At 38.9% G+C, this 13,618-nt stretch overlaps 1 protein-coding gene across 1 annotated transcript in view; it reads right to left on the bottom strand.

The window, feature by feature from the left end:
- The window catches only part of LIPC (lipase C, hepatic type), a 49,594-nt gene extending 36,354 nt beyond the window's left edge, over positions 1-13,240 (bottom strand). The window contains exon 1 of the mRNA XM_071441656.1: positions 13,128-13,240. Within this exon, the coding sequence (XP_071297757.1) occupies positions 13,128-13,206 (79 nt within the window). The 5' untranslated portion in view covers positions 13,207-13,240. The remainder of the gene's footprint in view (positions 1-13,127) is intronic.
- Positions 13,241-13,618: the final 378 nt, after the last annotated feature.

Below are 13,618 nucleotides of genomic sequence, written 5' to 3'. Positions count from 1 at the left end.
TTTAAAAGGCTTGGTTTTACTCAGATGTCCAGAGTTCCAGAATTCCCATTATCCTAATTAGTTCACAGAATGAAACTACTCAATGCACGTCCAGGCAATTATTTTACCCTTCAGCTGCTGGCATTGATACTAAAAGAAATAGATCACATCATTTATGTATTCCCAAAAATACACCTTGTTAGCTGTGCCCCGGAGTCAGGAAATCAAGTGTCTAAATAATGAAAATGCTACAAATGTGCATTGTTGAAAATTATGAAAAAAGACTGATACTCTGTTGTCAGCATCATGTCTCAGTTTGTGGCACTTCCTTTTCAAGACAAATAAAAAAGCAGTGACCTTGATTCATCTCCATAATGGTACTGTCACTGAGAGAGTGCAGGCCAGAATTGTGATGTTATTTGTATATGAGTTTTAGAGGAAATGCTTTGCTGTTTTTAGTGTGACTGAGAAAGCTATTCAAGAGTGGGACAAGGAAGCAAAAAAGAAGGATTCTATTGTCACACTGAATATTCTCATAGTAGCTAGAGGCTCGGGGGTTTTGGTGTCTAAAAGCAGAGGTAATGATACTGATCATGCTAAAATTGTGACCATTGATGTTACTGGTGTTTCAGAATTGTGCAGTTGTTCGTTAAAATACTGAGTGCTACCTTAAGGATGGTATAAAAAGCAAAGGGGCTGGCTGACCAGGGCAGCCACAAAGCTGATGTGTGGTGTCATGTGGAGGGACTGATGCATTTCCTAAGGCCTTATTCCCACTCTGTGAGCTGACATTTGGCTGTATGAAAATGTGGGAGAGTGCATTGCCAGGTGGGGAAGCTGCAGCCTCTGTGACAGAGCAAACTTGAACACAGCTCAGAGTGACACAGGCAGCCCCAGCTGGGTGACATTGTCAGCTTTCAGCTGGTGGGTTGCATGTCCAGCTGCTGAAGAGCTGCCCCTTGTCTGGCTGCACTGAGCTGGGCCTGGGATTTTTTTAAAGCAGCGTTTGTTCTGTGTTTCTCAGTCTCTGCTTTGCACTTTGAAAGGATTGGTAGCTGGAGACACACCTTGCTTATTGTCTTTTAAGGCTGCCAGTTGTTTCCAGCTTCTTGCCATAGAGAGGACAGTGACTTGTTTTTGGAGGTGAATCCTTTAGGTGCCTGGGTCCCACATAGGAAGTTCTATAATAAATATTTGCTAGTTTTATTTTGGGTGATATGTTATTCTTTTGACTCCTGCTACGATTTTGCTTACTATTTGGAGAAAATTTATCTCTAAAGGTCATACTGGCAGTTATATCATAGACCCAAAATAGCTGATTTTAACACATTTCTTTCTCTCCTCTTTCAAATAAATCCTGCAACTGCTCTGAAGCAGTGCTTTTGACTAATGAGAGCTATCGCCAGGCTTCCCTGTTATGACACATTGTTAGAAATGTGCCTAACAGACAAAAGTGATGGCTCACTGGGCTTTCATCACTTCTTAGCCACTGTCACAATTAGGATCAGTGTTTTATTTGGAGCTCAGTGATTCAGTTCAGATCTCTCTAATTCTCAAGGGAGGCTGCTCACAAGGACAAAAATTCAGTTTTCACACAGACTTGTCTCCAAAGTCTTACATAAAACACTGTGTTGAAAGAACAGCACTGTAACTGGCTGGGGTATGAATTGTCTTTAACATGGTAGAAAGGTAAAATATAGCATCACTATATTAAGTAAGACCAGATGTCTTCCTTTTCTGATTAAGAGTCTGTTTAGACATTTGTAGAATTCCTTTGTTTTGGAACAGTTTCATCATATCTCTCCTTCTGTAGATAACTTGGTACATGGATCAGATACAATTTTATCAAAGGCCTATTCACATGCAATAGAGCAGTCTGGTGTTTCTAAAGAGGAGCAAGTTCTCTGATGCTTTCAAAGATGAGAGCAAATTCTGCACCATATTGAGTGCCCTTTGGCTGCAGGTGAAGAATTCAACAGCTTGTGGGAGTGCTAATTAGTGCTAATAATAACTTCAATGACCTGCCTTGGCTTTAAAATGCCTGACAGAAATTGCCCTGTCCTTGAAGGACAGAGATTCTGTTTCTGTGTGAGTCTGATTAGGGACACTCTTGCCTACATGTTTCTGTCTTTAGTGATCACACACAATTGCCAAGTGAGTGCTTGTGTGTGAGTAAAAAAGAAGTGGGTGGTGTGGAGGAATCAAGAGGAAAAAAAGGCAAAGAAACCTCCCAAAAATACTACACCAGAATTTCATTACTAAAGGGATTTCTCTTGCAATCTAAATAGCCTTATTAAAACTAGATATAGTAATAGGAAAGCATTAAATTAGGAATTGGATTAGTCAAAATTAAACCTTGTCTCTCCAATTTTGGTACTTTTTCTGTGGTTACTCTGCTGAAATATGTATGTTGGGTCTAAGGAAAATGAAAGCAGTAATTTGAGAAAGTGCACAAAAAGCTCCAAAGTATGAAATTTTTATTTTATCTGGATAATAGGTTGCTGATGGTGCAGAAAACAATTGTATTTTCAGGGATATTGCCCTAGACCTTTCTAATATATATTTTATTAACACTAGCCAGAAAAATTAATTACTTCATGAGCTGGAATGATAAATTAAGGGGTTTTCTGACATTCCTTTCTTTTGCTAAAGTGATTTTTGAAAATCAGTCAAATTCGAGGAGAGGAAAGGGTTTTTAAAATAGCAATAGAGGCTTACTTGGATGATGGAAACACAGGTAAGGTAGCAGATTTATTTATTTTTTAAGTTGAGGATAAAAATTTGAAGTTAAAAAAATGTGACTCAGTGTTTAGTTCTTAACTAGACATTTGGCTCCAGTGCTGCTCAAACAACTCTAAGCAGCTCCTGACCTCCTGTGGTCCCATCACTGCCCCAGCACAACTGGTCCCTTAGTTGCAGAGTGAACAAGATCAGGGAGCTTATCCAGCTAAAAAGGTGGGATGACCAAGAAAAAATAGGATTGTTTTTCAGCTGGATCAGTTTCCAAGCTGACTGGCTCCAAGAGGAATTGTGAATCATTGTGTGGCTGCAGGGAGCTGTGCTGGCACCCTGGGAACCCTCTGGGCAGCGGTGGCCAGAGGCAAGGGCTGCTCAAGCTGGGGATGTCACCACGAGGTCAGGAACTCCAGTCCTTCCCTTTACATTAACATGTCTGCCATCACTGCACACTGGTGAAGTACAAAGCACAAAAAGTCAAATATTGGACACCTTGCTTTTCCCCAGAGCTGCAAAAGTGCAGAATCTTTAGTTTTATTTTGATTACTGTTAAAGAGTATCCTAGAAATCAAAGAGCAAAGAATAATCATATTTGATTGCCTTATAAGAGTCAATTAAGCTTAGTCAGGAACACAGATGTGGATTGAGGGACTAACTTGCTGCACAGCAAGAGGGAAAATACTGGTTTACTCCATATTCCAACTACCCACACCATCCCAGAGAGTGCAATATACAACCGGTGTGGAAACACCCAAGGCAGTGTCAGCTCACAGAAAGTCTGTGGGGAAAGCTACCACATTTCACTGAAATGAGGAGACATGTGAAACAAGCAGCCTTCCATCTGGAGATTCTGGGATCCAGAGTGCTCTGTAGTACAGCAGTTTCGTTGTGTGGCTGTGTTGACTTTGAAAAACAGAAACACAGGTAGCCAGTAGCCAAATTGTGACCAAGTGGATTACAGAGGAACTGTAAAAGATCCTTCAATCACTTGTAATAGACACAAGATTCATCTGTTTGGATTGCCCTGGACTTGGTGAGAGTGTCTGAAAGGGAGATCAGAAGCAATGGAGTGCTGGGTTTGCAGGGTGCTAAGTGCTGCTCTGATGCCTGTACTGTGAGAAATCCTTCTGAGCTCAGAGCACCCGGCCCTGAGCAGATGTCTGAGAATTTGCTTTCCTCCTGCACATCAGGATTATCATATTCAAAGAATCCAAAGTGATTTTTTCCTAAAGCCAGTTTAGGAACTAGCATTGATACTTCATAGATGGAAAATAACTAATAATTTAAATATTTTTGGTAGGCCCATAAATATCAGCTCTTTGATGGTATTCAGGGGAGTAACATTTTATTGAAATTAATAGCAAGAGACATCTTAAAGCCAAGCAGTTATCATCAGTGGAATTAATTGACTAGCACTTAATGTTCTGTAAAGTAGAACATTTTTAATGAATATACGCAATCTTCATAACCTAGAATAGAAAGATAGAAAGGGGCATGGGATCATAAGAGAAATTCTAATCCAAGGTCTAAATCCTATGAATTTACTAAAATTCCAGAGATGGTTTTGGGAGAAGGAATGTTCAAAAATTCCTCTTGGATGGAATAGTACATCATACTCCTGGTTTTATTTTTATTCCCTAAGAATCTCAGTGGTAGTTGTGCTTATTTCTGCTACCTGAAATTTCAGATAGAACACAATGTATTCAGCAGCCCTTCCCATTGCCACTTCCTGTGAGGTGATTTAGGGAGATTAAAATAGCAAGCAGCACAAGTGTCTCCTCTGGAAGCTGGATCAAGGACTCTAAGTTTGCTGCAGGTCCAAATCTCCATTGCATTCTTTAGAATGACACTGACACTAGTGTCAGTGTCATTCTATAGAAGGTTGTGAGGGACACATTTCTTGGCTGAAGTTTCTTACAAAAGTTGCAGTTCCTTTAAATTAACATATTAAAGCAAAAGATCACATTGTGGTCCCAGAGCATGTGAGAAGAGACTGAGGCTATTTAATGGCATACATCAGGCTCAGGCTGAACTCCCTCTCCAGGAAACAGTGTGGAGATTGCTCTTGGGAAGGAGGTAGAGTTCTGACAGAGAGGGAAGGCACATTCAGGTTTTGAAGGCATCTTTGCCCTGAGAAACATGTGGAAACCTCCCAGTGCTCTGTGGGACACACTGCTGTCCTGGTGTAGAATGGAGGCAGCAGAGTAAGCAAAATCTCATGCTTAGCACTCATTCTCTATGTATTTCACTGTGTTTGAAATGCTGTTGCCTGGAGGATGCTTTCAGGGTTTGTTTTTCTCTGCCTGCCTTGGTGTGCAGTAAGTACAGGTCAGCTGGAACAGGGGAATTGTCTTTGTGGTGAGGGCCCAGCTGCTGTCACTGTCCCATGGCAGAGCACTGCAGGCAGCCTGGGGACAAAGAGGCTCTCACTGCCCAGCTGGAGGAGAGGTGGCTGAATTGCACTGTAATGGTCAATGAAAACCAGAAGTAACTTCAGTACTACTCACTGAAATGTTTACTGTGGGAACCTTTTCAGAGCTTTATTGGGATTTCTGGTCAAAACACCTCATTAGTACCTCAGCTTTCATGACCATTTGATGTCATCTACTAAGAAAACAATGATTTATGATGTTCCTTACAAAAAACCTGTTCCAAATTAAAAGAACAAGCTCTACTTTCTATTCCTGGGTAAGCAGAAGGTAAGCATGATGGATAGAGACCACAGTAGATTTTCAGATGATGTGCCAGCTGGCTTTCTGTGCAGTTTCTAGTGCTGCAGAGATCCACTCACTAATGCTTCATGCTGGTAGCTGTGTTTTTTATATTTGAATATTCTCCATTCCCTTCTTTCTTCCTTGTATTCCTCTAATTCTACAGTCCACTCTGCTCATTTCTGTACTGACAGTAGAGCAGGACAGAGAATTAACTTTAATCCAGTCACAGTTGCCTCCATTTGCTCTGTTTTTTGAGAATATTCAGAAACTGCTTTGGAGTTACTTTCAAGTATTCAGAGAAGACTCTAATTGTCTCCTGGTTGCAGTTGGTCCCTAACCTGAAAAGCAGATTTGGGGAATCCTGCACAGATGTGGTCTGTGAAAGTCCTGTTCTTGAGGGTGAACCTCTGCTCTGGGTCATGCTTCATCCTGCTTACTCTCATTTGCATAAACACATTAAATGCAATTAGGGCTGTCAGGTTTCCTTGTAGTTTAGCTAAGCACTGTGGTGTAGGAGGCAATTTATATGTTGGCATAGACAAGCTATTTTAGTCAGGATCACTTAAGAAATTGTTCAGATATTTGAAAGGTCATGACGGTGCTGGCTCTAGTGACTCCCAGAAGAGTGATATTGAAACATTAATAGGGACTGGAGTCTAGGATGAGACATCTAAAAGGAGTTCAAGTGGATACCAAGGACTTGATTCAATACCCCTAGAAGGTTTTGGGGCATTTTTATGTAATGTAATTCAGTAAGAAAGATGAATAGTTTCCAGAGATGTATTTGGCACAATAAATGACTTAGCCACTGAAGGCTAATTCATGTCCTCATGTCCTAAGAGCACTGCTAATTCATATTGTTATTTCTTCCTCACATTTCAGGCACTGAAAGTAATATTCTGCTTCAGTAAACAGTAATTAGTTTCAGAAATGCAGTAGCTCTCATGTCTTTCTGAAAATAATGATAAGGTTTTAAATAGCATCCAAGATTCTTATAAATAATTAAACTTTTAAAACAATTTTTTGAAGATTGTAAGCTCTCTAGTGAAAGCATTACCTGGATAATACCACTTGAAATATTTTTTTGTAGTGAATAATTGTTGCCCAAACATTTCCTCCTCAAAAAGAAAATCAGAGCTTCTTCCATATCCCTTCCCTTCCTAGAGTCAAACTCTAAAAAGCAAACCTTGAAGGCATGTGTACTGTTGTCCTAAGTCAAAAGTAAAAGTGACATAGATATGAAAACAAGCAGTTCTATTTCACTACAACACAAAAAAAAAAAAAAAAAATAAAATGGAAATATAACAAACCAAAATACTAGCCTCTTCACTTTCTACATAATTTTCTAACACCTTTTTTTTTTGTCAGAAAGTCCACATAATTTAGTAATTTGTATTTTTATAACAACTCATTGAATTCCAGTCAAAGGTAGGTTCTGGGCAAGTTTTAGTCTCAACACATGATAATTACCTGGACATTATATTAATTATACAGTGATTTGCCTGGTAAATAAATTAGAATGTATTTTGATAGTGTGTGTATATATACATATAATTAAAAATATGTACTATATATATGTCAGCACTGCCTCCCCAGTTTGACAGAATCTCTAATTTGAGTGACTTTTGGAAATGCAGGTTGGCAAACATGGAGTTAAACCTTAAATGATGTCCTCCAACATCCTTTATGACCCCTTGCTGCTGAAAGGGAGAAGAGTGGTGCTTGAAACAGTAAGTAAATTCTTCACTCTGACACTATAGATTACTTTGAGCCTGAGATGCATAAAGTAGAGCACAAGTGATCTAATATAGATAAGATTTTAAAATGAAAAATTTCCTCTCAGTGGTGTTTCTATCTAATGGTTTCCAATGGTAGCATTAAGATATGGGAGTACCTGCCAGTACAGCAGAATTTTAGGGCAGCTTTTCAATTCCAGACACAAAGCCAAATCAAACATATGTGTATGTTTTTATTTTTGTCCTTGGACTTGCTCTGTCACCAGCTCCTCCATGGGTCAGTGCCTCCCTCTGTAAGCAATATAAAAATTTAGAAAATGCTTTTTTATCAAATATTTCAAAACAGCAGAAGTTCAAAGGTTTGTCTCATAAAATTTGGGTTTTCAGATTGGACATGCTGATTTAATTCCAGAGAGCATTATGTGTATAAACACCTTGTTTCCTCATATTCAATATTTCTACATCTCTTTTTTTTGTCATTTGTTGCACTTGGAGCAACACCAGGAATTATGGAGGCCAAATAGGAGCCCAAATATAAACAGTATTATTGATAAAAGATTCAAAAGATTTTACTAGACTGGGCAAGCAAACCAGAGAATTTCTGTAATTTTAGCCAACAACTCCTGTTTGTGCAACCATCTTGTTTTAGAAGCATTTCAGCACCATCAAAAGCTTTTGTTGGCTGATTACAATGGGTATGAGGAAGGGTGTGCAATCCTATGCAGTAAATGCCTTCTGAGGATATTAGCAACTGTGGCAATTTTTTAAATATTGAGAGGAACAAACAAGAAAGGTATCATAGTAATATAACTTTAAAACCAGTATGTTTTTCTAGAAGAAAGGCTACAAAGTGTGAAAGAGGTCATTTTAACTTGGAGCATAGACATTAAACAATTTTTTGCAAGAGTCATAATTCACATTTGGCCTATGGCCAAAGCAGTGAACTTTATCACCCAGTCTTGGCATGTGCAGATAGATGGTCCCTTCTGTCTCTTTTGCCAGTTATTGCTCATGTTGCCAGGAAATCTTAATCATGCTGCTTGGAAGTGGCTGCTGGCCCACCCCCCTGCTGCCAAGCTATTCCTCTGTGTAAGGAGTCCAACTCAGCTTCAGCAAACTGACTCTTAGCTCCCTCTAACATAGGAAAAAAGGTCACTGTGCTAAGGCCACTCAAGGGGACCATATGGTGGTAGGACTTACATCATCACTGTTGCACTGCTGTGGATGCAACCCTATTAATAACCCTGAAGTTCACACAGACTTGGCATAACTAGGTTTTCTAAAAGAAAATGTGTAATATAAACCTAGAGTGAACCACAAAATAAGAAGAAAAGAAAAATGCTCTCTTTAATAATGAGTCATGGAATGGTTGGAGTTGGAAGGGAGCTTAAAGATTATCTAGTTCCAGCCCTCCTGCCATGGTCAGGGATGGCCCTCATAGGTCAGGCTGCTCAGGGCCCCATCCAGCCTGGTCTTGAACTCTTCCAAGAATCAACAACCTCTTCCAGTGCCTTACCATGCTCTGAGTAAAGAATTTATTCCTACTATCTAATGTAAAAGTTCCCTCTTTCAGTTTAAAACCACTGCCCTTTGTCCTGCCACTATCTGCCCATATACAAAGTTCTCCTCCATTTAATAAGCCCCTTAAGGTACTGAAAGGCTGCAGTGAAGTCTCCCTGGAGCTCTCTCCAGGCTTAACAACCCCAACTCTCTCAGCCTGTCTTCACAGGAGACTTGCTCCATTTAGCCCTCTGGTCATCTCTGTGGCTCTGGACCCACTCTAACAGGTCCACATCTTCCCTGTGCTGAGGATCCCAGAGCTTGATGCAGTATGTTTTTATTGATACTTATTTTCCACTGAAACTATGTATTTGTATTTAAAACAAATCCTATTGTATTTAAAACTAATCCTAGCCTTCTCTAGTTTGAGAAAAGGGAAGACAATCAGTTAAGCAGTTAGATTGCCACATTACCAAGAGCTGCTCTGTATGTTCAGGTTTTTCATGTGTCATATGCAAGCACTATTCAGGCAGCAATAGTCAGAAGAATGTAATGCTCAAGTCATACAAATTGCAATCCACTGGTGAATTTAAGCTCTTCATTAAGATGTTCAGTCACTTGCTATAGTAGAAATATTGAAAGTTGTTTCGTGCATCGATAGTTCCTTTGTCACTTGGCTTCCTGTTATTGTCTCTTTTCATGGAAGAGCAAAGGGCCTTCTGTTAGCTAAACTATCTTTATATTTTACATCCTCTAGTGATAATTTATATATGAAATTATATTAATAGGTTTTTCCAGGTAACAAAAGGAAAAATAACTGGTTTAGATCATAGAAACTTTGGTAGAATTCTAAGACTCTTGGGAGCAGGGCAAATCTTAAACACAGCCAGTTAGAAAATGGCAGCAAATAGTTTTGCAGAACTTCTGAGAATATCATAACATAGATCATTAGTGTAACTGGTATCTGAACTTCCAAATTCCAGGACTTCTTAGACCATTATTTTTGTATGTCACAAAATTGAGTACTTGAATCCCTCTTTAAGTGATTTAACTAGAAGTGATGTGAATTTAAACTTCAGAGGTGTTCAATATATCCATTGAGGTACATAAGAAATACTAATGGTTTTTAGACTTGTTTCTATGGGCTAACTTTAGTTCTCTGTCTCTACAGTTTAAATGGCTTTTGAATTTTCTATGCTTTTTTGTGGTTTTAATAGTTTTTCAGCTATAAAAGGTAGAAATTATTCTTTTGGTAGTTTTTTGGATCTGATAGGGTGTACCCCACACACACTGCATTTTGTTGAGGAATTTTATATAGACTTTGATATATATTTGCTATACCAAACATCTCTTGCATCTGTAATCCATTTGGAGAATGAAGAAAACATAACAGCTATTCAGATTTGTGTACAGTTCATTCCTATGGCCAGTATGTAATACCAAGGTGATGATAACACTTAAAACATAGCAGAACTGGATGACAGCTGAGATGTTACCTTCTCGTTTGGGCAAAAAATGTGCAGCTCAACTGCCAGCTGTGAGACTGTCAAGTAAAAACTGCTAGCTCAACAGCATGCATGTTCATGTCAGCTACTGTATAACTCTGCTCTGCACATGGAAATGGAATAATGGAAAATATTCCCATTCCCACCTACTTTTATGTTTACAGGAGAAGAATCAAAATAAATAAGAGCTTATGTATTTTTCACATGCTTGTAGAAAGAATCATCTTGGCTTAGTTTCAGGGATGTTATTTTTAGGTGCTTATTTCTCATTCTGGGATTCTGCTTTTAGATAATGAACCTTTGGCAAAAATGTCAAACTTCTTTCCTGCTATATAAATGTACAAGAAAACCATGGCATTTCAGAAACCCTCTGTGGTTTTTTTAATAATAACCCTGTGTGTGTTTTAAATTTGGTGTTGTTTTTGCTTGGTAATGCACTCCATCTTATTCTACTATAATTAAGTATAAAATAAGAACCTACAATATCTATTTTTGTACATAACTTGATCAAAAATATTTACAAACACTCATCCAAATTGATTTACCTGCTGCAGTCTAATTCCTATAAGTTCTGATTTTGTGATGTGATTTCTTTTACTGTGTAGATGGATACAATGGTAGAGAAAAAAAGAAATTGAAGCAGTTGTTTATTTTCTGGATACAAATGAATGAGTAGGACTTTTACACAGTGAGAGAATGGCTCTTTCATAGGTAATTGCTTGTGCTAGAATTATGTACCTGACACTTATCCCTGAGGAGGCTTTGCACTCCTGATAGTTGTGCTGTTCTATGCTTCAGTTCCTGCTAAAACAAGAACAAGTAAGCTCCGAGGTGGAAGGATTTCCAGGTAAAATAGATTCAATGCTCATGGAAAGCTGTCTCCACCTGACAGCATTAAAAGGCCTCTTATGCAGAGCTAAAAGCTTTGCTCCCTTCCTTGGTGTGAGGTGATGCCTTACTGTCACTTGCATCTGCCATTGTGGCAAACAAATCTGCCTCACTGAGAAGTGGAATAAGGAAAATGAGTCCCTGAGGTTACCAGGTACAGCCAGCACTCCCAGAACAAGCAGAGCTTGGCTGACAAGGCAAATGGGTACAGAAATAAGGCAAGGTTTTGAGAACTGGGGATTACATTATGTTCTGGCCAAGGCTGGTGTGGCTGAGGTTGGATTGGATCAGGATACCAAGGGAGTGAAAGATGCAGAAATACTCATTAATGCAAAAGGGCAGCTGGAATTGGAATTGGACTTTTAAATCATAAAAGTGGCAAGGGATGAGGGTCTTAGTTCAACATAATGGAATACCAGGGTCTTTAGCCTAGTAACGACACCCTGTAGCAGATCTAGTTAGGCTGTGGGGAGCCTCTAGAAGAAAATACAGTAAATTTTTTTGCATTTTTAGAAAGAAACCTTCTCTGCTTCTGAAATCAGTCTCTTGCCTCAACATACTATGAGTTGTCTTATCTGCTAGTGCCAATATGACAAGTCACCTGTTGTTTGTGGCCCATAAGTAAGGTTTTAAACTGCAGAAGCAATGAGCAAACAAGTGAAGTCCATGATACAGGAGTCCTAGGTCATGAGGGGAAAGGGGATGGAGAGAGTGAGGGACTGACCTTGCTATAAATGGTGCCACAGGTCGTGGGGGTGGGGGAATGTGAGCTGCATGAGGCAGGACCTGTGGCTGTGAAAGAGCAGGGGGACAGTGACTTCCTCTCTCTGCCTTGTGTATCTCTGGGGAACTAAACTTTGACCACACACAGTGGAATCTGAATAGATCTGAGCAAAGATGATGGGAGAAGCCTCAAACTAAAGTTAGTGCTCTTATTTTAGGTTCCTCAAAAATACAGAATTGGTCAACTTTTCTAAATACCTTTCTAAGGTTCAGTGACTGTGAAGGATGTGCAGGCCTTGTTTGGTAAACCAGGCCAAGTTATGGCATTAATTGAAGTTTCTCACAGTGTTTTAATTCAGGGATTTTATATTGTTCAAACTTAAACCCAAGGGGAAATTTAATGTGCAGGATCAAAGAAAGGTGTTCCTGCCTCCTGTAAATTGAAATCACTATGGCTATTTCATATAAAGCATTTGTGTAGCAAATGGTTTCTAAAACTATTAATATAAATTAATAAAAATACAAAACACAGCTGCTGTAAGGGGCTATACTTCTGTGAATGTGCATATCTTGCTTTATTTCCAGCCAAGGAGAAAACTTCATGTATCCCCTCCAGACTTGCAGTATTAGAAATGCACTTAGATAAGAAGGAAAACTAATGCTTGTTTTGTATACATCAATAATGAGGTCAAACATGGCACTGTCTTTGTCAATCACATCAGAGAGGTTTTAAGAAATGCAGTTGTTTGATGTCCTGTCTTGCTCAACAGTCACACAGATACTGACAGAATGTGCAGTGTCACAAGTCCCTAGGAAGTGCTTGTACAGCCATGCCAGTGATAAAGACCCTTCAACAAAACCTACTGCAGGTGTAGCTCTTTCACTCCAAGCTATTCATCCACTTGAGATGAAATCCACTGCATCAGGCAACTCAGCAAATGAAAGCTTAAACACTGTCAGGTAGCTACAAATTTTGATTCATAGTAGGAGACTAAATCTGTCACACAGAATAATTCCAGCCCAAGAAGATTATAGCGTTATCAATTCAGTCAATATTTTCAAATTAATACATTTTAAAATTAGCTTAATCAGAAGCTTTGTTAAAGGTCAGATTACCTTAATTCTGTAGCCTCAACATGTATGGGTTCCCCCTGGGAAATATTTGTGGTAATTATGAGCAACTACATTTTCTGATAAATACAGACAGGTATAAATGCCATATATTAGGGAACATAGCACCCCAAACCCAACATCCTAATGATCAGACAGTCAACACTACTAAATTTTTGTAGTATAAACATTTTTAAAAAGTTAATGATCAGTATTTATATTTAATAGTGTATTACCTTTTTTCTTTCCTTCATATGTATTTGCTGAGATGATGATACAAGAAACCAATAAAAATGAAAGTTGCAAACTTCTCATTTTTTGTTTCTTTGAATGAGAGTTCTGCTAATTTCTGCCAAGAGATGGGAAAAGGAAAGAATTAGCAATGCTTTGCAAGAAATTCTCTGCCCATTAATCATTAACCTTGATTTTATCTGTCCCCTGCTCCGGTTTTTCCTTTTATGGAAGGGCAATTGGAATTTGCCTATTTACAACCTCTTCATTTTTATTTTATGCCATGTGTGGCAGAAATAAGTTGGAGCTGGATCCTCTTACCTTGCTCAACAGTGCTCAGCTCTGAACACAGACTTGAGGGCATTTGTTCTCTGAAATTCTGCTAAAGGCCAGGGTAACCAGCTTGCATTCAGCTGGTCGACAGCTCGGTCTGAACACATTGCAAAATAAGGGCAAGAGCTGAAGGTTCATCTAAATATTTCATTAACATAGACAA

Source organism: Agelaius tricolor, unplaced genomic scaffold (genome assembly GCF_023055355.1).
Source record: "Agelaius tricolor isolate 1412-34295 unplaced genomic scaffold, bAgeTri1.0.p SCAF_16, whole genome shotgun sequence".
In the NCBI taxonomy this organism is placed as follows: domain Eukaryota; kingdom Metazoa; phylum Chordata; class Aves; order Passeriformes; family Icteridae; genus Agelaius; species Agelaius tricolor.
Note: the sequence above shows the minus strand (reverse complement) of the source record. Positions and strands in the feature narration are given on the sequence as shown.